Source organism: Copidosoma floridanum, unplaced genomic scaffold (assembly GCF_036245765.1).
Source record: "Copidosoma floridanum isolate Cflo_tuat_1 unplaced genomic scaffold, Cflo_Japanese_pri ptg000006l, whole genome shotgun sequence".
NCBI classification, from domain to species: domain Eukaryota; kingdom Metazoa; phylum Arthropoda; class Insecta; order Hymenoptera; family Encyrtidae; genus Copidosoma; species Copidosoma floridanum.
Genome location: NW_028321883.1, coordinates 2173719 through 2199418, shown reverse-complemented (window position 1 = coordinate 2199418; position 25700 = coordinate 2173719). Strand labels below are relative to the sequence as shown.

The 25700-nt window shown below is 33.2% G+C and overlaps 1 protein-coding gene across 3 annotated transcripts in view; it reads left to right on the top strand.

The window, feature by feature from the left end:
- Positions 1-25700, top strand: part of fmt (phosphatase 6 regulatory subunit 1-like protein fmt) — a 400722-nt gene that overhangs the window by 155712 nt on the left and 219310 nt on the right. For all 3 annotated transcript variants that reach the window (XM_089598239.1, XM_089598237.1, XM_089598238.1), the window contains 2 exons: positions 3890-4042; positions 4112-4225. In XM_089598239.1, coding sequence (XP_089454365.1) covers positions 3890-4042; positions 4112-4225 — 267 coding nt within the window. The remainder of the gene's footprint in view (positions 1-3889; positions 4043-4111; positions 4226-25700) is intronic.

Genomic DNA, 25700 nt, shown 5'->3' with positions numbered 1-25700 from the left:
TCGTAAAGAAGGTCATCTGACCTTGGATTCGGAATCAGCGACCCAAAAAACATAATAATACGAGTGGTTTGGTAAGCTACGCGAAAACACTTTTTATTTTGTGAGACTCACTGTAAACCTGATTTATACGGTCATTAGTAATATTTCAATATCTTCTACCTCCTATATCTAAGAAACCAAAGCTGATACCTCCTAAACATTTATCAGGTGCATGTTCAAACGATAAACAACGATTTGATAAACAATTTAGGACGATTCTTGAGGTTGCAAAAACGGGCTATTTTTGGAGTCATTTTTTTTTTTTTTAATTCGTTGTCTGTTTTGTGAAATAAAACACTCGGAATAATTAGGTTCTTAATAAGTAATACATTTTTTCCTTTTTGCCTTGCGCATACCGATTGCGAGAATTAAGAATTTAATTGGTCGGCTGCAGCAAGACCAAATGCTACATGCACTCTTTCTATTATTAATTCTGTGCAGCACTAAATAACATCATATAAATCTTGAGTACGAGTAAACCTCCTGCAGGCAACGCACTGGCTTACGTACGCCACCGTTAAGTTATTGGCACACACAATAATACCAAATACATAAAGATTGCAGTAGTACGTCTTTAATCATCGACAGTATAAATTGTTGCTTGGCTTGATTGCGCACACTACGCTGCCCACGGTTGTCTTTCTCACATAGCTTGCAATATGCCGAAGGAGTCAGTGTTTCTTTACAATTAACACTTACGTGGCTCTTAGATATCGTTAAAGAAGTTAATAAGGGGGCACTGCTCATCGATCAACAATTACTGTAACAAATGCACCAAGCACCTCCCAGATCTCTGCTTCACACGACGCTACAAATTGTCCAGATAAAAGCTTAGTTTGTCGTCCAGGCAGTAAGCTCTGCTGTTATTTAATGTGTGGCCAGGTCTTTCGTTGCTGTGCTTAGTTACATACGTGGTGGGGGTCTATCAACGTGGTGTCACGTTAGCAGAAGCTTGTTTCTGCATGGATCAAGACAGAGGCAGCCCGAAAAGCCAGGCGGAATGTGTACTTTCCCTGGTCTGAAGGTTAGAAATAATAGTCTTAGCTACGCCAATTTAGTCAGAGCCCTGAAAGGGCCGATGTGTTTATGGGACGAGAAATAACTGGTATCCTTATTGTAAACCGTGTGCCTACCCGTAGGAATCTCGACGTATGGGTGGCGGTTTTTCGTCTGGGGCCGATTCGCCACGAAAGCAGAGTTAGTTGCTCTAGAATGTAGCTTAGATGGGTCAAGGTAGAGCAGTTTAAGGATGGCTTCAGAGTCTAAAGACTGTGTAACTGCCTATTCAGTCAGTAAATTGTGCGAGAGGGATGTACGTATCGCAGAGAATAAGCCAACATAATGCATTTGGATGATATATATTTATTGAAAAGAGCCCTAGTTGGATTTCTCCCAAGTCGTCACGACGATAGCCGGGAGATCCAACTGTCTGAAGGAGACTTCTGTCTGCGGCAGTTACGTAGTATGACGTTTGTGAATACAACTGTAGGTGCAGAGTTTGGGATCAGAAATTAGGATCAAGCCGGCTGATAGCCGAGCGCGCATTAGAGCCCTAGTTACTTTCGCCTTTCATGTTTGTTCGTGCAGCATTTGTAAATATCACATAAATTGTAAAGTTTGCAAGCCCTTCTAATAAAGAGACCGTCATTTTTTTTCTTTTAGTTTTGCAGAAAAAATAGAACAGCTTGTATGATTAAGAAGTAAACTAGTATTGTCAACTCTATAAAGATATGTTAAAGAAGAAAATATGAAGTTTGATAAGAATGAAGTATGTACAGTAGTTTTAATAAAAATATACTTCTTGTACAATCCTTTATATATTAAAAAATTGTTAAATCTATTCATGAATTTCGATTAATAGGTATCATTATACGTATGAATTTAAATATATATTTATTTAGTATAATATATATAGGCTTCATTCTGTAGTAGTAACATTATATTATGTGTATTACAATGACTAAAATGTTTTGACATCAATATTTACAATGTTTGAATTATCGATAATTAATTTTTTATAGAAAGAACCGTGCGCATGTGCCGATGGAAGGGGAAAACCGCGTACTAGTGTACCTGTCCCTTTCAGGACCATCAAGCTTCTGCTTTCACATCAGACGATGGCCATTTTCGATACGTGTATGTCTGTAGATGTGTGTATGTGCTTAATCAGTGCCTTATATGTATTCGTGTGAGTAGCAGTGAATCTGTTGCAGTATTGGTGGAGAGGAGGGGAGTTGGATGTGTGGAAGAGCTGTGCGAGGTATTTTCTCCATATATACATACACATGTATATTTTTCTGTACATGTTATGCCGGTGCGTTCTCTTTGCCAAAGCAACACATAGCAAGTCGTATCGGGAAGACGTATTTAGCTCCTATGAGACTCTCAATGCTAACCACAAATAACAAGAGAGTTTGTGACACGTCAAATTGCCGTGTCGCACTTAAGAACTCTCATTTCTTTCCGATTTATTTTTCCTCAAATATTAAGGATCAACTCTACGTTTTCAGTAAGTCGTTAATTACTTGATAATATTTATTTCACCCTTTATAAAATTTCAATCCTTACCCGTACTTCAATCTTTTAAGTAATTAGGTGACATGTTTTTGCCTCAATTTCATAACTGCTCATTAAATTTGCTTTTTGTTTACTCCCTAAATCCTATTCATAAGTCTTAATATGCAGGGGCCGTTACCTTTTTATTGCAACAGTTAATCAACAACTATTGGAAAAATATACATTCAGATATTTTTATTAAAGCAGCCAAATCCACACACTCAAAATTATTCAATGATAAACACAATAAGTTAACGTTTGTTATTAAAAAATCAATACTATTATTTAAAATCTTGTAGAAAAATGAGAAACCCGGTATTTTGTAGTGATTATCATTATGATAAAGGATGATGAGACTTACTTTATTTTATTTTACCAATTAAGTCTTTTTATTTAATATGCATATCGAAAAGATCGTAAGATTATTCTTACTCTTAAAGATGTTATAAGTGATCTACCTTTTTATGTGAGCTACGATATTTTCATACACTAGAAGTTGTGAAATGTTTTATTTTCGAAAAAATGAGGTCAATATAATTGCTTCGAGTGTTAATGTTTTTAACGTCATGAAAATTATTGACTTGTTTAAATTATTGTTCGACGCCGTTACCAGTATTCTTCGAAAATTCCTATGTAATTATCATAAAAAATATTAACAACGTAGGAAACATCTTTACACTAATAAAAATTTTTTTGCACATGACTCTATTGTCTGGTGCTGCTGCTCATCTGCTTTCTAAAATGAACTATCGCTGCGGCTTCTGTTTAAACCAGCTGCTAATTTTTTGTATACATGTATTTTTAGTTAAAAAACATACCCTGTACTTGGCACCTTTGTATGAATATGTTTTTAACTTTAGCTATACATTTTTGTTAAACTGCCGAAAGATGATGTATAAATTAAAGGCCGCAAGCAATCGTTTCCTCTAACTTTTATTCCCGTGAATATTTCTCGCCTTTTTGGTTTTTCTCCCTTCCTTCTTCATTTCTTTTAACGAGTAAAATATGTAGAATGTGATTCTATTACATTCTTGAGATCTGAATTAGATAGGGCAACATGAATATAAGTTTATGCTTATAAACTGTGAAGAACCTATCAGTGAATATATTTCATAGGCTGAAATGATTAAAAGTAAAAATTTCATTTCTTACATTTAGTCCAGTAACTAATAGAATAAACAAACACTAATGTGTTGTGACAATTTTTTTATTTGCATTGAGTTTTGTCATTTAAATAATCTAAAGTTCTCACTAACTCATTAAATTTTACTCACACATTGTTTAATTTGAGTAGATGAACGTTGTTAAAACAACAGCTGGTTTCATAAAGAAACCATTTGGCCGTACACGCTTGTACATTTTAAAACTGTACGTTAGTCTTCTTTCTACGGAAAATGGTCAAGTTCTTGAAAAGTTTGTTGAGTCAGATACATTTGAAATCTTATTGGTAAGTTAAGGCCTCATGATTTATTTGAGTATAATTTGTGTAGTAATACATTTATATTTTCTATTGCAGGACTTATTTTTCCACTTTGCTTGGAATAATTTCTTACATACTCAAGTGCAGCAGTGCTTAATAAGCGCTGTCAGTAGTGAATATTCAAGGATAAATAAATCTATCTATCATAACGTAAGTTTTAATTAATATCAATTATTCTATATTACAGAAAAAAAATGAATTTTTATTTATAAGTACATGTATGTATGTACTTCGTTGCACCATTTCACCTCATCCCTTACGAATTTTCATTTATTGCCGCAAAATGTAATCAAAATGATCTTTCTATTTTAGAACCGTTTTTTTAAAAAGTACACAGTTAAAATAATGTTACTTGAAAAAGGTTTTTTTAAAAATTAGAAACGAGCTATATTGTCATTAGCTGCATGCTGAGTGATGTGAGTCACTGATAGGTTATATATTGAATGGAGGCATATAGAAACAGCCAGTTATAGGGGATGAATGCAAAAATAATTTTTAGCCGGAAAATTGGTGACGAAACGCTAAAAATAAAATAAATAAGATGTTTAGTACAAAGTGCTTGTATAGCTCTTTCTTTCATTTCTTTTAGCGTGAGTGGCTAGACTGTAAGTATAGCTGCATAAAAATTGGTTATCATATATTATTAGACAGTATACGATGTATATATGTATGAATATTTGTATGCAGAAAACTGCATGGTCTTCACCATAGTGACAATCGTTGACACTATGGTATCCATTTTTTTTACCGTGTCACTAAGACAGCTTATAAGCCTAGCCACTGGGACTACCCACTTACCACCTATGTGTGAAGGTGTATTGCTGCATTCATTTTACCAATCACCTGACTAATTCACACCTATTATACCATGGTCACAGTGAGAATATCGCCGATACAGCGCCTTGCCAGTTAAAATGGCTTTCTCAACACCAATAGTGAATCGGGTCCACTCGCCACTGTACAGCTTTTCTCCAGAAAAGATATTTTATTTCAGAACGTCTACTCCTCGATGGTTAAGATGTCGCTCTCTACTGAAACATCGGATGCAGGCTGTTTATTTTGCATTAGTTTTAGTGAACGCAACTCAGTGATAAAAAAACAGTGTAAGACCAAAGATAATCGAGAAAGTTGAAAATATTTATCTCTAGTGTCTAAGACCATGCATTTACAGTTGCACATAACCCCACAACCTTATCAAAAACATTTCAGAATTTTTATAGTTATTCACAATTTTCTTGGGCAGATCTTTTGTCTACTATGTCCTAAATAGCAACTAATGGCGAATCATTATAAGGTTAATAAACATCCAACATAATATACAAGTAAGTTATTTATGTGCCTGTCTGTGTCTGTATGTGTATGCGTGCGTATGTATAAGTATGTTTCTGTGCAAGCTTTTCTAATAACATGCTTGTAAAGTGTTTCAAAAAAAGAATTTTGGATTTTTTAATTGTATATAAGGAGTCAAGAAAAAATCTGTGGCAAGAATTTAAGTGAGAATATTTGTTATATAGTGGAAGGGGGGGTTAGTGAGAGATCAGTATAGTCTGCGTAGGAGCCGTGAGGCGTTGTGGAAGATTGTGTGGAATAATCAACATAAAAAACTATAATATAGGTGAACACACACACACACACACACACGCGCGCGCGCAAATGTATATATATATACTAGTGATGCTTCGCCCCCGTGCGCGCTCCGCGCAACAACCCCCCTTTTTATTGTGAAAGCCTTAAAAATTAATAAAATTAATTGTTAGTATGAAAATAATATGTTAAAGTATATTTTACAGAATGCGGAAGACTATGCCATTTTTCAAAAATACTCGGGAATGAATTTTTTACGCTGGGAAATGATTACTGGTCTGCTTTTAAGGAAATATGAAGAACAAGCTGCTAGTTTCAAATGAAAGTGGTAAAGTTTATATAGACAGAGAAATGTGCCCTTGACTTTTCGTTGGTGAGCTTTATTATTTCTTCTAGTGGCTCCCTTTTTTAAATGAGCTGTCTATCCTGTATGTGTCAATAGATATTTCTAAGCTTTTATAACTATATATGCCCCCTGCACGCTCTGCACACCAACCCCCGTAATTGCAAATTAGATTTATGAAGTATGGAAAAAAACCCGAATTATATTAATTGTTACTTAAAGTTTACATATGGAATAAATGTATATTGATCATAATTAATTACATTAATTTTTAACGATCACTTTTTATTTCCCCTGACTAATGCCTAATTTTTATATATTTAAAACGACAACGTATTAAAAGATTTCAAATATCGTCAAAAATTACAAAATTACGATATTTTTAGAATCACCAATTGATTTTGTTTTAACAGTATCGTTAGTTGATTGTTTTTTTTCTTTTAATTTTTTATAACCAAAATTGTGGGCCATTGGTAAATTTTTACAACAAAAATTTTGGCCCATTAATAAATTTTTACAACCAAAATTTTGGCCCATTGATATTTTTTTTTTGTGTACTTTTACTTCGTAAATTTGTTTTCAAAAGTTACAAAATGTCTGAACGAAAATTTGACAGTGAATTAGACCCTGAAATTGCAACGAAAAAAAAAATTCTTCCTTTTACATCTACAGAGAACTTGAAGTCTAAATTTAAAGTTGGAGATAGACCTGTGTAAGAAAATTATTGTTAAATAATTAAAATTATTGAAAAGCATTGTCTAGATGAAGAAACCCAAAAAAAATTTTTATCCAAATTGAATCAGAAAACAAATTTAAAATTAAAAATATTGTTTGGAATAAAATTTTAGAGTAACAAAAAAACTATTCTATAGTTCATTACTATTTTCATACTTTCTTGCAAATTTTCTCTTTCATCAAAGAAGCAAATTTCAGTACCGTCTAGTACCCAGATTTATGTAATCATAAACAATCCGTTTTTTGTAATATGTTTTCAGATACACTGCCATGGATGCAAAATTTTATCAGTGTGACAAATGTAACTCAAAATTTTCAAATCAAGAGTGTCTATCATCGCTTGAAAAAATACACAAAAAAAAATTTTCAGTATGTAATCTGTGTAACATTATAACATTAGACAAGAAAAACTATTTGCGTCACACAAAGGAATGCCGAAACATTGGAAAAAGTTTTAAATGTATTAAATGCGAAAAAAGTTTCGAAAGAAGTTGTCACTTACAGAGACATTTAAAAAGTCATGAAAAAAACGTTCAAAAAAGTAATTGTCAAAATTGTGGAAAAGGGTATGTAAGAGCAGAGCACCTAAAATGACATTTTAGAGTATGTAATGAAAATAAACATCGTAAATAAGATAATTGTGACGAAATTTTTTGTTACGGTCAAATGAAATTATATGTGAAAATTAGACCACTTGTAATAGTTAATATATAAAGCTTTACAAATATATTTACATTATATAAGGGGAAGCTGGAGGATAGTGGGGAGGGGAGCTGGAGGGAGCGGGGATAGCTAGCAAAAAAGTAGATTTACTCGAAAAATGCAAGAAAATGAAAGAATAACTACCTTATATACCTTATATATATATATATGTATATATATATATATATATATATATATACACGAGCAAAACCTCGCTCTAACTCTTACGGCTATATAATATAGGAAGATATACATATATATTGGCGGTGCTGATGCTTCCCTGCACCCTCTGGACGCCAACCCCCCACTCACAAATTGAGTAGACAAAATAACAACATTACTTGTATAATTATCAATGCAGGCTAAGAATGAGTTCAAAACAGCAGAATACGCGACTCACAAAGTAGTTGATGAAACAGATGATAACATCAATATTAATTTTCCAACAGAATTTTCAAATAATATCAGAGAAGGTCTTCCGCTACACGAATTAAAATTTAAAATAGATGCTATAGTACTGTTAATAAAAACTTTAAGTAAATCAGATGGTCTCTGTAGAGGCACACGATTAAAAATAAAAAAATTATTTAAGTACAATATAGAAGCAGAAATAATAACGGGAGAAAAAAAGGAAGCAAATTTTATATTTCTAAAATAACATTGAATACAAGCACCTCATTATCATTACCTTTTGTCTCACATAAAAAATAGTTTTCCTTTGTATTAGCATTTTCTATGACTATAAACAAATCACAAAGACAGAGTTTTGATTCCTCAGGATTGTATATGAAAAAACCTTTATTCTCTTAGGAACGATTATACGTTGCTTTATCAATATGTTAGAATCCAAAAAAATTTTTAGTCAAATTGAATCCGAGAATAAATACGAAATCGAAAATATTGTCTAGCAAGAAATTTTTCAGTTATTTAAAAATATGTAACTTCAAAGATCGTTACATTTGAACAGACATCTGTTAATTCATAAAAACTATGAAAAAAAAATTTGTGAAAAATATGGAAAGGATTTTAAAAGAACAGATGGGTTAAAACGACACACGAAATATTACAAAATTAAATTAACTAAATGAATTATTGTTTCAAAAGCTTAATTGTGTTTGTGCATTCAATTATACCTGCTCCTGAATTCTGTTTTTTTGTGAATAAAGTCCTCAGTTAATCAGGAATTTCATATTTGAGTAAAGTACACATGGACCAGAAAGAGATTCCAAATGTGAAAGTTCAATCATGTTAAACAAATAATGGTCTTTCAGAGACATATAGTGAGTAAGGGGGGGAGAATAGACAGAAGAGGATCTATGATCAGTGACTTGAAAAACCCTTAAAACGAGGTATAACTTGGATACTAAATTACATATTTTTTTTAACATTTCATGTGGTAAAATATTCTATAAATAATTGTTTAGGGGGGGGGGATGGATAAGGAGTGAGGGGGAGCGGGGGGGGGGCTGAGACTCACTTCCGTGAATATAACTATGTAATGTAGGGAGATACATATTTAGAAAAGATTATTTATGCAGAAATTTATATGCATAGGGGGGGAGTAATTATGCAGACAAATGAGGAATATCTCTACTGTGTCATTAACATATGTCTCTAAAGCACGTAGAGTCTGCATAAGTCACCTTATCCATACGTATAGACATGTATGTATATATATATTATGCAATCAAGTAATATTAATTATCATTTAATACTTTCCTCATCACTTTTGTATGTTATTAGTATACATTCTAAAAGCACAGGAAGTCCTCATAAGTCACCAATTATATATATACTTAGTTATGAGGAGAGTGTTGAATGATAATTAATATTACTTAATTTTGCCTTCGGCTTAAAACCGAAGATTGTGGACTATAGTCTCACGCTCCTTTACAGGCTGCAGGACAACAGATAGTTCAACTATTTGTTTGTTTAAAAGAGACAAGAGAGAGGAAGTTTTATAAAATATCTGTATTAACTTACCTTTTTTTCTGCTAGAAACTCGGATACTGGTATCAAATACTAGCGATTCTACTTTAACTATTAATACGGATGACTTAAACTCCTTCTATCCGTTGGGCTTATATTTAATTATTTAATAATAACTAAAATTTCTTCTACTAGCTTTTATATTAATTTATTTTATATTGGTTGTATACAAAAAACAGAGAAAAGACGGAACGTCTGGTTGCTCTTTTAATTTTAGTTATTATTGTCTACACTCGATAAGTGGCAGCGGGCTACTTACTAAAAGGGCTCTCAAAGAAATGCACCTTTCACGAAGTTTTAGTTAAACTTCTTTGTCTTACTTGCTATGGGGCCGGTACTTGCTGACTTTATATGTTTAGGTTTCGGGGTTCGCTTCGGTTATTACTTGACACTTCCGAGAGTGACGAAGTACACAGTCAGCTTTGTTAGATGACGATTTTCGTTAAGTACGACTCTTATAAGAGTCTAAAAGTTGTATCATGGAGAGAATAAATATAATATAAAGTAGTATAAAAATAGGAAATTTATTTTTTTACTCAAGTCGTCACTAACCAGCCTCTTCTTCTGAAAACTATCACCATCCTCGGTTAATATACATATATATCAAAACAATATGCTTTATGGTAAGAAGGGGACCATGGTAAACTGAAAATATGAATGTCTGAAGAAAAAAGAGAAAAAAAAATTGCACTTTATACCTTTTTTTGCTCCTAAAATTATTCTAACACTTTAAATAGAAAATTTGTTGACAGTAATCTTTAACTTATATTAACATTAAAAAAACATAACAATAAATTAATAAATGTGTGCTCGTAGGTTCATCTTTTTTTTTTTTTTTATAATTGTTAAAACTATGATTCGCATTGAGTGAATGGTTTGGGCATTGAATAGTAAAATGATGAAAACATGTTTAATGATGGTTGTGTTAGTTAATAGTTAAAGTATTTTTTTTTTTATTTTCGTACAAAGAAAGGTTTGATTCTTTTTTTTTTTTTTTTTTTTTTTAATTTATGTGCCACCTTTGTTGACTGTCTTCTCCTTTTTTTTTTTTATATGCTCTTGATCAAGTTACCTCTCAACGTTAGTCCGCGTAAACGTTCAAGGTTGGTATCGTACCCTGTCCTGCAACACTCGTCGTTGGGCCATTTATATTTGACGAGGCTAACATTTTTAGTACAAATATTACATTTATCTCCATTTTAATTTATATATTACACAAAATAATATGCAATTGTAAATCGATTTTGAATACAAAATTTCCGCATGTTGTATGTATTGTTGTGCCTTGTTCTTGGTTGCAGGTCCTTTCATTGTTGACATACCGAACTCCATGATTTTGAAGTTCGTTATACGCCCTGATGTTTCCCTTCAGTGCAATACGTAGCAAATGCCATGTATAAATCCTTTCAATCATCTCTTGTAGCATTGAGTTTCATATAACTAATATCATTGAGTGGGCCAAAAGTCATCAGATATTTGGTCCACTCATCAGGCGTAATTATGACCAGTACTTTCATCATTAGCCTTGGTGGTAACTTTTTAGTTATGCTGCCAGAAGTGTCTACAACGAGTGGAGTATTCGTTGTAGTTGTGTTTGCTGTTGTGTTGGTCATGGCTTTAGGCCCCTTTTGTTGGGTTGTGATGCAATGTACAACTATCTTTCGGATTTCTTCAGCTTCATCTTCTGTACCATAATTGACATGGACAGGTACAATGTTTTTTCCGTCTTGAGATTTATTTGAAAAATAAATATCTTGCATACCGTACGGATATTCAAAGAACTTCGTCAGGTATTTATTATTATTAAGTTTCTTTATTAGGATATGAATTCCCCTTTTTGTACGTTTTATTCGTACAAAGTGAACAAGAGGTATTTCTTTATCTTCGTCAGATGCCTTGATCGCAGTATTTTTATCTAATCTAGACTGTAATGGTCCAGATACAGGTGGCTGTCGCTTAATGGATGTTTTGTCTTTTTGAACTGATGATCGACTTGTCTGATTCCTCATATTATCCGGAAAATGCGACAATGAGTCACATAGCTCCTACCGTGTCGAGACTGCCTTAAAACTTTTTGCCGCAGTGTCTGCCTCTGGTGGTGAACGAAACCACCTCATAACTTAAGTAACCTATAGCACAGGGTTCCTGTTCTATGAACTATACTATTCAGAAGTTTTTCAGAATCTTTTTTAGCATAAGCTGGCTGTATTCCCCTGCAGCAGTATGTTAAGTTGGGTTCCATCGGCCATTGCTTCTACGATCTTAGGGTTTTGTTTGTCCATGGTGTATGTAATTCTGTAAGCATAAATATGATGGGTGTTATGATGATTATTTATTGATTGAAACATGTATATGAGGCATTTCACGTCAAATTGCACAGGCTGCGCGCGAGACCACTTTTCATGCTTTGATTACAGTACCAAATTATTGAGGAAGATAAATCGGAGTAAGCATTTCTGACGTATTTTAACCTCAGCTTTTCAATGAAATTATTAAAATTACAAAAAAAAGTCAACATAACCTCAAAAAAATATAAAACATGTTATATCTTCAAAAGGGTGTCTCGAATCTTTTTTTTTACTATCGAAAACGAAAGAGGAGGTTTTTTTACGTTGGTATAGTGATTTTCAGAGTGTCCACTATTATATTATTCGAGAAATCTAACGTCAAAGTCTATGCTCTCGTGCCGCCGCGACGGACGGCCTGGCCGGTGGGGCGCGGTGCGGCGCTGCATGCGTGCTATATATAGCAATTTGTGATCCACCGAACCGAGAAGTCTGCTTCTTTAGCCTTAAATTATTAGTTGATGTTAATACAGTATTATTTTTTACAATAATTATTAAGACATATCAATAATAGTGTTGATATCAGGTGCGGTTCTCCTCCTCTGAGTTCATTTACAGCAGCAAAATTTTATTACTCTATTAATCGTGATAAAGGTTACGGCATGATTATTGATATGTCTAAATAATTATTGTAAAAAATAATACTGTATTAACATCAACTAATAATTTAAGGCTAAAGAAGCAGACTTCTCGGTTCGGTGGATCACAAATTGCTATATATAGCGCGCATGCAGCGCCGCACCGTGCCCCACCGGCCAGGCCGTCCGTCGCGGCGGCACGAGAGCATAGACTTTGACGTTAGATTTCTCGAATAATATAATAGTGGACACTCTGAAAATCACTATACCAACGTAAAAAGCCTCCTCTTACGTTTTGGATAATAAAAAAAAAGATTCGAGACACCCTTTTAAAGATATACCATGTTTTATATTTTTTTGACGTTATGTTGACTTTTTTTTGTAATTTTAATAATTTCATTGAAAAGCTGAGGTTAAAATACGTCGGAAATGCTTACTCTGATTTATCTTCCTCATTAATTTCATACTGTAATCAAAGCACGAAAAGTGGTCTCGCGCGCAGCCTGTGCGATTTGACGTGAAATGCCTCATATGTATGTGTACTGTTGTCGTGTATTTCGTGCTGTTAATAATTTTAACGATTCATAGGTTATACGTGGAATGTAAGTATGGAAATTAAAATAGGTTTATAAAATTATTGGATGATGGGTAGGGAATACATTGATGAATACAATCATTACTTATCATGCTATGCCGAAATATTTGCGGATTCACAATACAATGGAATAAATAGAGTAACATAAAACTGCAATGAAATACATGCGTTTGAGTGTCAGAGCCTCGAGGTTTTTTTTTTTTTTTTTTTTTTTTTTTTTTTTTTTTTTTTTTTTTTTTTTTTTTTTTTTTTTTTTTTTTTACTGAGATTTTTTCGGGATGTCTGTGTCTACAAATATAATTTAAAAACGTGGCGGTAATAATTATCTTAATGTAATTTTGCTTATTGGTTTTATAAAGCTTAAAATTAGAATCTTAGAACTAAGTAATGTATTTCTTGCGGTATGAAGCACATACTTTATGGTGAGGTTCAGTTATTAGGTTAATATTTCTGCTACTTTTGACTTTTTCTGGTAAATCGATGATTTTGGCAAAGCTTGACTTTGTTTCTGAAGTTTGTGTACATCGTTGTCTTTTTCATGTAATGATATGTCTTTAATATGTCATTAACTCAACTTGTTTTTAACGTAAAAAGTGAGTCAACTTCCTTTTTAATTTGTAATTTGCACTCCTTTGAATTGATTCAGCATCTTTCGTGGGGTACTTAGGTTCATCATTCTGCAATGCTAAAATAGCGCTTTCAGGATACATGTATTTTACATATCCTTGAAATAATCTTCCTCGCCGATCTCTAACGCCATAACAATATTCTAGGATACCACATTAAGAGAATTGGTTTTAGAGAAATCTCTTTCCCTTTTTATTTATTCTATATCTCACGGCAAAAGACACATAAGTCTTTTTGAATTAATGTTTAGTATATCATTGTCACTTTTCGACAGTGTTAAAGACAAATAGTGGATCTCATCTTAAAAGGAAAAAATGTCTGAATTTTTTCTTCTTACATTTTGTGTTTCATTAGTTCTTTCAGTAAACAAATCACTATTATATTTGGTGGTTATAGTTCAGTGTGTTTAATTATGTAAATCCGAAAAAATTTGCATTTCCTTGATGTTTCCTTTATTTTCTAATTGTTAAATAACCTTACGTAAAGATTGGCTTACGTTGACTCTAATCTTAATCGTTATTTCGTAGTCGGGGTTCATCGTGCAGCCTGGAACGAAAATAGTATCAAATTACTCCGTGTCTTTAGTATAGGTCTAGTTTTAGACGATTTAGGTATTTTTTTTTTTTTCCAATTTTGACATTAAGTTGATTATTCCCCTCCAAAACTGTTTTAACCTTTAGGGGTTCATTATAAAAGTGATCAAATTTATGGGAATGCACTTCTTTCTTTACCCACACGTAATCTCCTGGTTTAACATTTAGAGGCTTTAGTTTTTTATCATATCTTGTTTGTGCTTGTACTTTCATCATTTGTTGATTTCCTGCTGCAATTTGCATTTCTTGTAGTCGCTTGATAAGATCCTGTAAATACAGTGTACAAGTTCGTAACTTTTCATCCTTAGGTATCTTCAAGGGCAACCTTGCTACTCTTCAAAATAGTAGTTCATAGGGCGTAAAATTTGTTGCTGCTTGTACACTTGTGTTATACATAAAAGCTGCAAATTTTTCTAAGTTGTCTCAGTCATTATAAGTTTCATAGTAAGTTCTTATAAAGTTGGCTAGGGCAGTATTACTTCGCTCTAGAGATCCATTTGTTTAAGGATAATGTGCTGATGTAATAAGATGATTGGTCTTCCGAATTCTCATGAGTTGTTCCAATAAATTAGACATAAATGTAGCATGTCCGTCTGATAGAATTGCTCTAGGCGCACCGTAAACTAATATTAGATTATGTACGAGTGCATCGGCAAGCGTGCTTGATCTTAGGTCAAGTACAGGGACTAATATAATGTATTTAGTCAGAATACACTGTGTGGTTAGCAAATTGCAATTACCATTTAGTGTTATTCTTAATTTACTGACGTTATCAATGGAAACTATCAAAAGCTTTAATAGGTGTATCTGTAAGCACCAAGGGTTCTCTTGTTTTTATTCGTTCAATTTTTTTCTCTTGACATTTGCTGTATTTACGAACATAAGTGAGAATATCATTTATCATCCCAGGCCAATAAAATCGTTCTCTTATTTTCTGATAAGTTTGATTTTTTCCCTTGTCAACAGGGCTGTTAAATAGTGTTCGTATTATATCATTACGTTCTTAAATTTTTGGAAAATTAACCTTACCGTAACAGACAGTAATTTGTATAGATGTTTTATCAAAAGTTGTTTATAACATTTCTGTTGTTAATCCAGGTTCTAATTTCTCTGTGAGATCTCCCCTTCTTCAACTTCGGAAGTTTTTAATATTTCGTCTCAACAACATTTTTTTAAGTGATTTTAAAGCTTTTGTGAGACTTTCTGAAGTTATTATATCGGTAAATGTTTCATTAATAACGATTAATAGTATATTATGTCCTTCATAAGGCGGTATTTATATTTGACCAACTTATGGTTTCTTCGATTTCAAATAACTAAAGTCCAGAGCACCTATCGATCTTAACAGTCTTGAGACAGATGCAACTGGTCGACAATCTTTGTTAATAAAATGAACTGTGTTGTCTTTTTTGTATTTAAGACAATATCTGGTGGTAATAACATTGTTTTTTAGCTTAGCTCTATTTAAGTTCTTGTAATTGTCAGTACTACTGCTAGTATTACTAAGGCTTACAAACACCTTTCCGAACTGTTATTTGTATCAAATGATCGGTAAGAAAGGGTATAAGTCCGTTAATAGCATCAGAAAATCTAGTTACTCATGAAAAATCCGTATCAGCTTGCTCGGGTTCACTATCGTTTTTAGACTTGTCTAAATATTCTTAAAGACTTTAATTAAATTTTTTTATTAACTTTTGTAATTCTTAATAAGTAACCTTATCAATATTACTTGTCGTAGTTTTAGGTTGGTCTTCAAAAACTTCGTCGTTTGAACCTTTACTAAGTGAAATGTGTGTAACGGAGATTTTGGTACTTGTTGCGCCTGAGTCTGAGTCAGTACCTGTTTCTACTTCCGTTCTGGTCGACTCTTGTCGTAATTCACTTCGTCTAGGGTCATATACTGGTGGTTGTTTATCTTCTCCTGACGATTCTTCAGTATCACTTGGGTCATTTTTAAAGAATATACTTGTCTTTAACGATGCACCAAGGTTAATTTTATCTCTGACCGGTAACTGTGGCATTTTCTCATTTGTGGAACTATTAGGTTTCATTCCGGTGGTTTCTGTAATTCGTATCGCTAGCGTATGATGTTAAGGCTATTGATTTTGAAAAATTATTTCGATATTACCAAAAAAATGAATAATTTCTATTTGTTCATAAAATTTGTAGATAAAAAAAAATTGTCCATCCGGATCGCGACCCACCATCGATAATCGTGTTCAGCAGGCAAAAATACCTTTAAAAAACTTTGGTGGGTCCGTTCTAATTGAAAAGGCCACGGGACCCTACCTGGCGCCTCAACTAATCTGATTGGAATCGCCTAAAATTGTGAGAGAGTGATGCAGTTTGCTGACTATGTATTGGAGAATTACATTGAAGCATCATCATGCAAATTTTTTGCTACACTGTGGGTGCAGACGTTAGATGATATACCAACAACGACAAACGGACCCGAGAGTTTTCATAGACATTTTAAAGACAATTTCCATGCATCGAAGCCTTCAGTTCATCTGGTTATAGACGTTCTTAAACGACACGAAGTACAAGCATACTTAAGAATTTAAAAAGCAACGAGAAAAAGAAAGAAGTAAAAAATTGCTATTACCAAAGATTTTGTACAAAAAAAAAAAAAAAAAAAAAAAAAAAAGAAAAAAGGGTCATGAGTCGGACAAGTCGTCTGGATCAAGAGTAAACTTTTTGACAGCGACCGCACATCACTGCCGGCGATTATAGACTGTAAGCTTTAGACTATTGGCACATATTAAAAAAATTATACTGTTAGAATATGATATTTACAAAAATTAAATTTTCAGAAGCAAAGACAAAGAGGTCTGTGTAATGACGAATCTAATTGGAGCATCGACAATGTGCAAAATTTATATTCATGGTATTGTGGATTTTTTTGTAATATATTTATATTTATACCTGCCACATAGCATGAAACGATTCAGTAAGTCAACTGAAAGTTCTCTTTTACCCATGTGCACTTATGATCACTTTCAATGAGCACTTATGATCCGCTGATGATAGGGTTATTATGTGCACTTTTGATCAATAGTTTTCGACTGAATTAGAAAGTTTGTGCGCTTTTAACTGTTACCGCATATAATTAACCTCTGTGAATCGCTCCTTAAGAACCTAATGGGTAGTGATTGATTTCCGAGAACCTCATAAAAAGATCATTGGTGATGCACTATTATGGACCAGTTGTAAAGATCCGTATATTTTTCAGTTTTTGATTTAGCAAGTGTATTTTAAAAAATTCCTATGGTTGAACATAAGAAGTTTAAAACATCATTTACGACACCCCATAGACATTACCAATATAGACGGATGCCCGCAATTTTGAAAAATGCTCCTGCCACGTTCCAACGACTGATAGATCTTATGTTAAGAGGTTTATTAAATTTTGAAATGTTGATGTATTTATATGATATCACCATTTATGCAAAAGATCTAGTAGATCATGATCGTAAAGTTAGGTTACTTTTCAACGTTAAAATCAGCGAATATGGTACTTCAGCCCGATAAAGTTAAACTTTTGCGAAAAGAAGAAATGTTTCTTGGGCACATAGTAAGTCAACGAGGCATTGAAGCAGATACTAAAAAAAACAGGCCATTAGAGAATTTCTCCAACCAAAAACTATGAAAAATATTACACGATTTTTAGGACTAACATCATTTAAGTTGACAACAGATGCATCTGACTAAGCTATTGAAGCGGTATTAAGTCGAGAAAAAAGATGGGTTTGACCATCCTGTCACTTATCTTTCAAGAACTCTAAATAAAAACAAAATAAATTATTCTACGACTGAAAAGAAACACTTAGCTGCACTATACGCAATGCATTATTTTTGTTCGTATTTATTAGGAAATAAATTCGTTCTCGTAGTCGATCATGGCCATTGAATTTCATACATACAGGAAAAGATCGAGGTCAGCATTTAATGCGCAGGATATTTAAATTCACCGATTATAAATACACTTTCACATACAAGCCGGAAAAACTCAATACCAATGCTGATACATTATCAAGAAACTCAGTAAAATCATGTCTTTATGCAAAAAACAATATTAACAATAAATTACCATTACTATGAGTTATGATAATAGGTTGAAAAAAATATAGGAAAAGAAGAAAACAGAATTACAAAATTAGAAAAAAGGAATAGTAACAACATTTACTTTAACAACGATCAAACCTAAAGCATTACCGACAACCTTGAAGGAGACAGTAGAAGCAACAAAACCTACAAACATTATCAAATCAGAATTAAATGTACCTAATTGGTCAAAAGCCCTGCACGACCTCTTGATTCAAAAACAAATAAGGAACGGCCAAAGTTAGATCATAGTGTAATTGCTCAAAGAACTCAAACGAAAACATTACCACAACTACAGACATCATCTACATCTCGACTGAGTTTATTAAGAAATGTCACTAAAAATACATCAAAAGATTCTAGCTCATTTAAAGTAAATTTTTCAAAATCAATAGCCTTAACATCATACGCTAGCGATACGAATTACAGAAACCACCGGAATGAAACCTAATAGTTCCACAAATGAGAAAATGCCACAGTTACCGGTCAGAGATAAAATTAACCTTGGTGCATCGTTAAAGACAAGTATATTCTTTAAAAATGACCCAAGTGATACTGAAGAATCGTCAGGAGAAGATAAACAACCACCAGTATATGACCCTAGACGAAGTGAATTACGACAAGAGTCGACCAGAACGGAAGTAGAAACAGGTACTGACTCAGACTCAGGCGCAACAAGTACCAAAATCTCCGTTACACACATTTCACTTAGTAAAGGTTCAAACGACGAAGTTTTTGAAGACCAACCTAAAACTACGACAAGTAATATTGATAAGGTTACTTATTAAGAATTACAAAAGTTAATAAAAAAATTTAATTAAAGTCTTTAAGAATATTTAGACAAGTCTAAAAACGATAGTGAACCCGAGCAAGCTGATACGGATTTTTCATGAGTAACTAGATTTTCTGATGCTATTAACGGACTTATACCCTTTCTTACCGATCATTTGATACAAATAACAGTTCGGAAAGGTGTTTGTAAGCCTTAGTAATACTAGCAGTAGTACTGACAATTACAAGAACTTAAATAGAGCTAAGCTAAAAAACAATGTTATTACCACCAGATATTGTCTTAAATACAAAAAAGACAACACAGTTCATTTTATTAACAAAGATTGTCGACCAGTTGCATCTGTCTCAAGACTGTTAAGATCGATAGGTGCTCTGGACTTTAGTTATTTGAAATCGAAGAAACCATAAGTTGGTCAAATATAAATACCGCCTTATGAAGGACATAATATACTATTAATCGTTATTAATGAAACATTTACCGATATAATAACTTCAGAAAGTCTCACAAAAGCTTTAAAATCACTTAAAAAAATGTTGTTGAGACGAAATATTAAAAACTTCCGAAGTTGAAGAAGGGGAGATCTCACAGAGAAATTAGAACCTGGATTAACAACAGAAATGTTATAAACAACTTTTGATAAAACATCTATACAAATTACTGTCTGTTACGGTAAGGTTAATTTTCCAAAAATTTAAGAACGTAATGATATAATACGAACACTATTTAACAGCCCTGTTGACAAGGGAAAAAATCAAACTTATCAGAAAATAAGAGAACGATTTTATTGGCCTGGGATGATAAATGATATTCTCACTTATGTTCGTAAATACAGCAAATGTCAAGAGAAAAAAATTGAACGAATAAAAACAAGAGAACCCTTGGTGCTTACAGATACACCTATTAAAGCTTTTGATAGTTTCCATTGATAACGTCAGTAAATTAAGAATAACACTAAATGGTAATTGCAATTTGCTAACCACACAGTGTATTCTGACTAAATACATTATATTAGTCCCTGTACTTGACCTAAGATCAAGCACGCTTGCCGATGCACTCGTACATAATCTAATATTAGTTTACGGTGCGCCTAGAGCAATTCTATCAGACGGACATGCTACATTTATGTCTAATTTATTGGAACAACTCATGAGAATTCGGAAGACCAATCATCTTATTACATCAGCACATTATCCTTAAACAAATGGATCTCTAGAGCGAAGTAATACTGCCCTAGCCAACTTTATAAGAACTTACTATGAAACTTATAATGACTGAGACAACTTAGAAAAATTTGCAGCTTTTATGTATAACACAAGTGTACAAGCAGCAACAAATTTTACGCCCTATGAACTACTATTTTGAAGAGTAGCAAGGTTGCCCTTGAAGATACCTAAGGATGAAAAGTTACGAACTTGTACACTGTATTTACAGGATCTTATCAAGCGACTACAAGAAATGCAAATTGCAGCAGGAAATCAACAAATGATGAAAGTACAAGCACAAACAAGATATGATAAAAAACTAAAGCCTCTAAATGTTAAACCAGGAGATTACGTGTGGGTAAAGAAAGAAGTGCATTCCCATAAATTTGATCACTTTTATAATGAACCCCTAAAGGTTAAAACAGTTTTGGAGGGGAATAATCAACTTAATGTCAAAATTGGAAAAAAAAAAAAATACCTAAATCGTCTAAAACTAGACCTATACTAAAGACACGGAGTAATTTGATACTATTTTCGTTCCAGGCTGCACGATGAACCCCGACTACGAAATAACGATTAAGATTAGAGTCAACGTAAGCCAATCTTTACGTAAGGTTATTTAACAATTAGAAAATAAAGGAAACATCAAGGAAATGCAAATTTTTTCGGATTTACATAATTAAACACACTGAACTATAACCACCAAATATAATAGTGATTTGTTTACTGAAAGAACTAATGAAACACAAAATGTAAGAAGAAAAAATTCAGACATTTTTTCCTTTTAAGATGAGATCCACTATTTATATACTAGATCCACTATACTTGTATAAATTCGTAGGAATACCAACACATATCAGTACACTGCTCACAATACGTATGCTGGTAAGTGACCATAAGTAGATTAAGTGATAGCAAATTTGAGAGCGGTGAAGGCGAATACTTTTATTAAATGCAGAGAGAGAGTTTTAAATCACACCCTACTTTACGGTGGCGTAGCAATTAGGATATAAAGCTGCACAGGCCATATGAGAATTCCTTTCTCAAAGTAGATGATATCATACAAACGCGCTTGATTCCACTCTCTCACTTTCGTTTTTGGGCATACACATAATACAAATATCGATCCGTCAGCAGACGCATACCTAAAAAAATTAAAGCAAATCCATTGCACATGCATGCACCAAACAAACGCTCATATTAGAGACATATAGGCGATTTTGTCGTAACTTGCTCAGATTAACTAGAAAAATTTTTTAAAAAGAAGTTGGTTAAAAATTTTTTTTTTTTGGTATTTTTACAGTACACAACATAAGTAACAAATATCTAAAGCAATGCAACTATTAAATTTACTAGTCAAAAATTATGCGAAATTTTGTAAAAGTCAGTTTTTATCAATTTTCGAAAAATTGAATCAATCTCTAGCACGTGCAGCTAAGTTTTAACAGTTCGAGTATTCTTACTGGGCTGAAATAAAAGCTGGGATCAAGACCTATTAATAAAAAAAAAAATTTTGTTCAATTTTATGCCTCCATTAAAAAATTACAGCTGTTTCAATTAAAGCCTAAATGTCGATATTAATGTGATTTTGGCTAAAGTTTAGTATTTTTCATAAAATCACTACAACTTTTCATTCGGGGCTTAAAATTCAAAGATTCTTGTTTTACTCATTAGGACTATGTTTTCGCTTTTAGTTAAGCCCAGATAAAGCCACCTAATTTAGTGTACTACTTGGCTACCAACGATGGAAGCAGCACTACTGTTTTTGCATTTACGTGGCGAGAAAAGGCTAATTGGACGAAACCCCGAGACATATGTCTCTTCTTTTAGCCTAACAATGATGAACAAGAAGGTTGACAAAGATTGATTGCTCTAAAACGAAAGAAAAACGGCACTTTCAGGTGAGGTAGAGTCGGAATGAAAAAGTTCGGAATGGAACTTTCAAAGTTTCATTGCTCGTACGACTCATAGACGTATTACAATGACTTGTCCACCCATAATTTATTTACTACCCTCAAATGCAATAAAAAGCTGTAGTTTGCGTACCTCCACACGCACATCAAGTGGTTATTCCATCGGGGTTGGAACGGAATGAAATGTTTGTACGCCGAAAATAGGCAAAAGAAGAGCTTGGCTATTCGAGAGGTAACAACTTCAGGTACTATTATCGTAAGGATTTTTTTTTTAGTCCTCTACTTTGAAAAGTGACCATTGGTAAGCATTTTCAATCCAAAAAGTTAGTAGTTTAAACTGATTTCTGTTAAAACCGCGATTATGGTGCGGTATAAAATGCGGACAAAATGTATGCAGTGAAAACTCACTCGTTTTTGTTGATTTTTGATGTGACTAAGGTACAAATCTCATCACCAATAGCTAGAGTATATAATGCTTACACGCCCAAGTGGCATATAAGCCTTATTGTTTACCGGTAAAGGCTTTCAAGAGTGAAATTGAGTTGCAGACTTGGGTCGAAATGAAAAATTAGACTCTAAATGATGGATTATCGCAACCAAGGAGTCAATCTATTAGTATAAGATTCTATGTCAAGTAAAGTTGATAACATTTAACACAATTTTATGTATTTAAAGTTTTGGATTTCATTACGACACGTAAGTATGAGTACCAGACACGATCTGAGCAAGTTACAGCAGAATTACCTTCATACATACCCACGAATATACACATTTAATTATTTTTTAATTACTTATACCTTCTGCGATAAATGTTAAGGATTTAATAAAATATTTTTCGGAAACAAATGAACAAAACAAAATAATAGTATACTTTTTTCTTATTACACACACTTAAAGAATAAAGGATGAAAATAAATGAAAAAAAAAAGGAAAAAACGCACATAAAGCAAATTATACAACTAAGAAATTGGTCAATGAAAACGATGATGCCGACATGACAGTAGCTGAAGCGCTGATGGAGTCTCTCAAAGCTAACTTCTCATTTCAGCATGCGATGAAATCCATCCCGATATTCGATGGGGAAAATACTCCACTAAAGAATTATATAAAAGATATTAGAAACGGAGAAAGCTGGGTCAGAAATGATCAAAAAGATTCGTATAAAAGAGCAGTATTTCAGAATCTACGAGGTGCCACACGCATAGGCGTAAGCGGCCAAGATTTCAAAAACCTTAAAGCATTTATAACCCATTTGAAAAAAGATATGCGACATGAAAAATCGTTGCTTGTTATCAAACTCAGCTGCAGAAAGTGCGCCAACGCTAAGGTCAATCGGTTAGTAAATATTATGATTATGTAAACCAAGGTGCTGAAAAGGCGTTGATAGAAGATAAAGGCAATACATACAACACAAATATGATGACCCCTATAAAAGACATGGCATTAGACATGTTCATAAAAGGACTAGCACCTATGATAAGCCAGCAGGTGGATACGAATAAACGTGGTTCTTTATCCAACGCCTTCAACGCAATCGCATTCATTGAGATTAGAGAGCCGAATAAGAGCGGGTATAATCTCGGATACACGATACGAAGGACCACCTCATAGTGATTTTAGAAATAATTAAAATAACTCATATCAACAGCAGAATAGGTATCATGATCAACCATTCTCATCTTATTAAATAGCTCAAGTTAATGAACAACAGATCGACAATCAGAATCATCACGCTAATAGGCAGTATAATAATTATCAAAATAATAATAGACAATATCAACAATATAGTAATGGACAAAATTACCGGGGAAAATTTTAGAAAAAATTACATTTTTGCAATTTGTTTATAAAATTTGTTAATAAAAAAACATTGATCACCTTCGATATTACGACCTACCATCAATAATCATGTTTAGCAGGCAAAAATACATAAAAAACAATCTATGTATGGCTGTCCAGATAACAAACATTTAATGCCAGAATATATTGTATTGTGCCGAGGCCGCACGGTCACATTAAAAAGGCACAGACCGTCAAGCTCGATGTATAAGAACAACCAAATGAAATCAATTGGTCTTTACGTATTTTTCAAATACTATGTTTGGCTTACAATTTGAGAGGTGTTGAGTTAAAAAATATTTATCGGGCTTCAAGTAGCAAGCTATCGAAAATTGCAAAAAACGCATTTTTTGAAAGTTGTCGAATTTTTTACGGGAAAAGTATTGGGTTTAGGCATATTGTGTATACAAACTTTTTTGTTCAAAATAAGCTAAAGAATAGGAAAAAATTTTTTTTTCCAAAAAAATGAATAATTTTTATTTGTTTATAAAATTTGTTGACAAAAAAAAATTGTCCATCTGGATCGCGACCCACCATCGATAATCGTGTTCAGCAGGCAAAAATACATTAAAAAAACTTTGGTGGGTCCGTTCTGATTGAAAAAGCCACGGGACCCTACCTGGCGCCTAAACTAGATCAGTAAATGCGCCTTTAATTTCCTGCGCAACCAAAAACGGTAGAGCAAAAAATAATCAAAGCCTCTCGCTCTTGTGTGACTTGCTTTTGTAGATTTAATTTTTGCTAAGGGAAAGTGTTGTCGAGCTGCGGCATGCGCATAACTTTCAAAATCGACTTAAATTAATTCCATATTGAGTGTGTATACCATTGTTACAGATTACTACTCAATAGGTGTGCTATAATTATCATCATTCGGTTTATACGCTTTTGATCGTTCGGTTTTTGCGCTTTTGATCGTTCGGTTTGTGTGCTGATAGTTTGGGTTGTACGCTTTTGATTTGCACTCATTATATGGTGATAACGAGGGCTCATCGTTAAGTTTTTTTGCAACGTGTTCTTCTAAAACTTTTCTATGTACTGGAGGGTAATGATATTGCTTAGTGTTAAAAGAGATGTTATTTTCCGTTGGGATTTTATGTGTAACAAAATTAGTACAGGGTGAAGGGTCTCCTGGCAGCAAAAAGATTTCTGGAAATTAGAAAATCAATCGATAAATTTGGTCTCGTTGTTCCAGGTTTATGTGACTGATACTTATAAGTCCTTTTATGTCCCTTTTTCTATCTTGTGTTTTTTTGATAACGGGTCTCCCATATTCGCTACTTGTATTAGGGTCAAATTCATGGGCAATTTATTCAAAGGGTAGAATTTCTCTTGGATCTATTTCAATCGTAATATCGTCTTCATTAGTGTTTATCGCCATAATATTACATTGACCGTTCTCATTCTTTACCATTCCTTCGCCTAAATATACGTCATCATGCCATACTTTGACTCGAGGTAAGTATCCTTTAGTTAACTGAGTATTAATTAAATTAATTTTTACTACTTGACGTGTTCGAGCCTTGATCGTATATTTAGTTGGTTTATTTTTATATTTTTGTTCCCCATTAAGGCAATGTGGCTCTACACTAGGAGTATTTTTATTATGTTCAATGGCATAGGGTTGGAGTGTATCTTGGTTGTTTAATTTATTGTTTTCACTGTACATTCCACTTTCATCAGTTT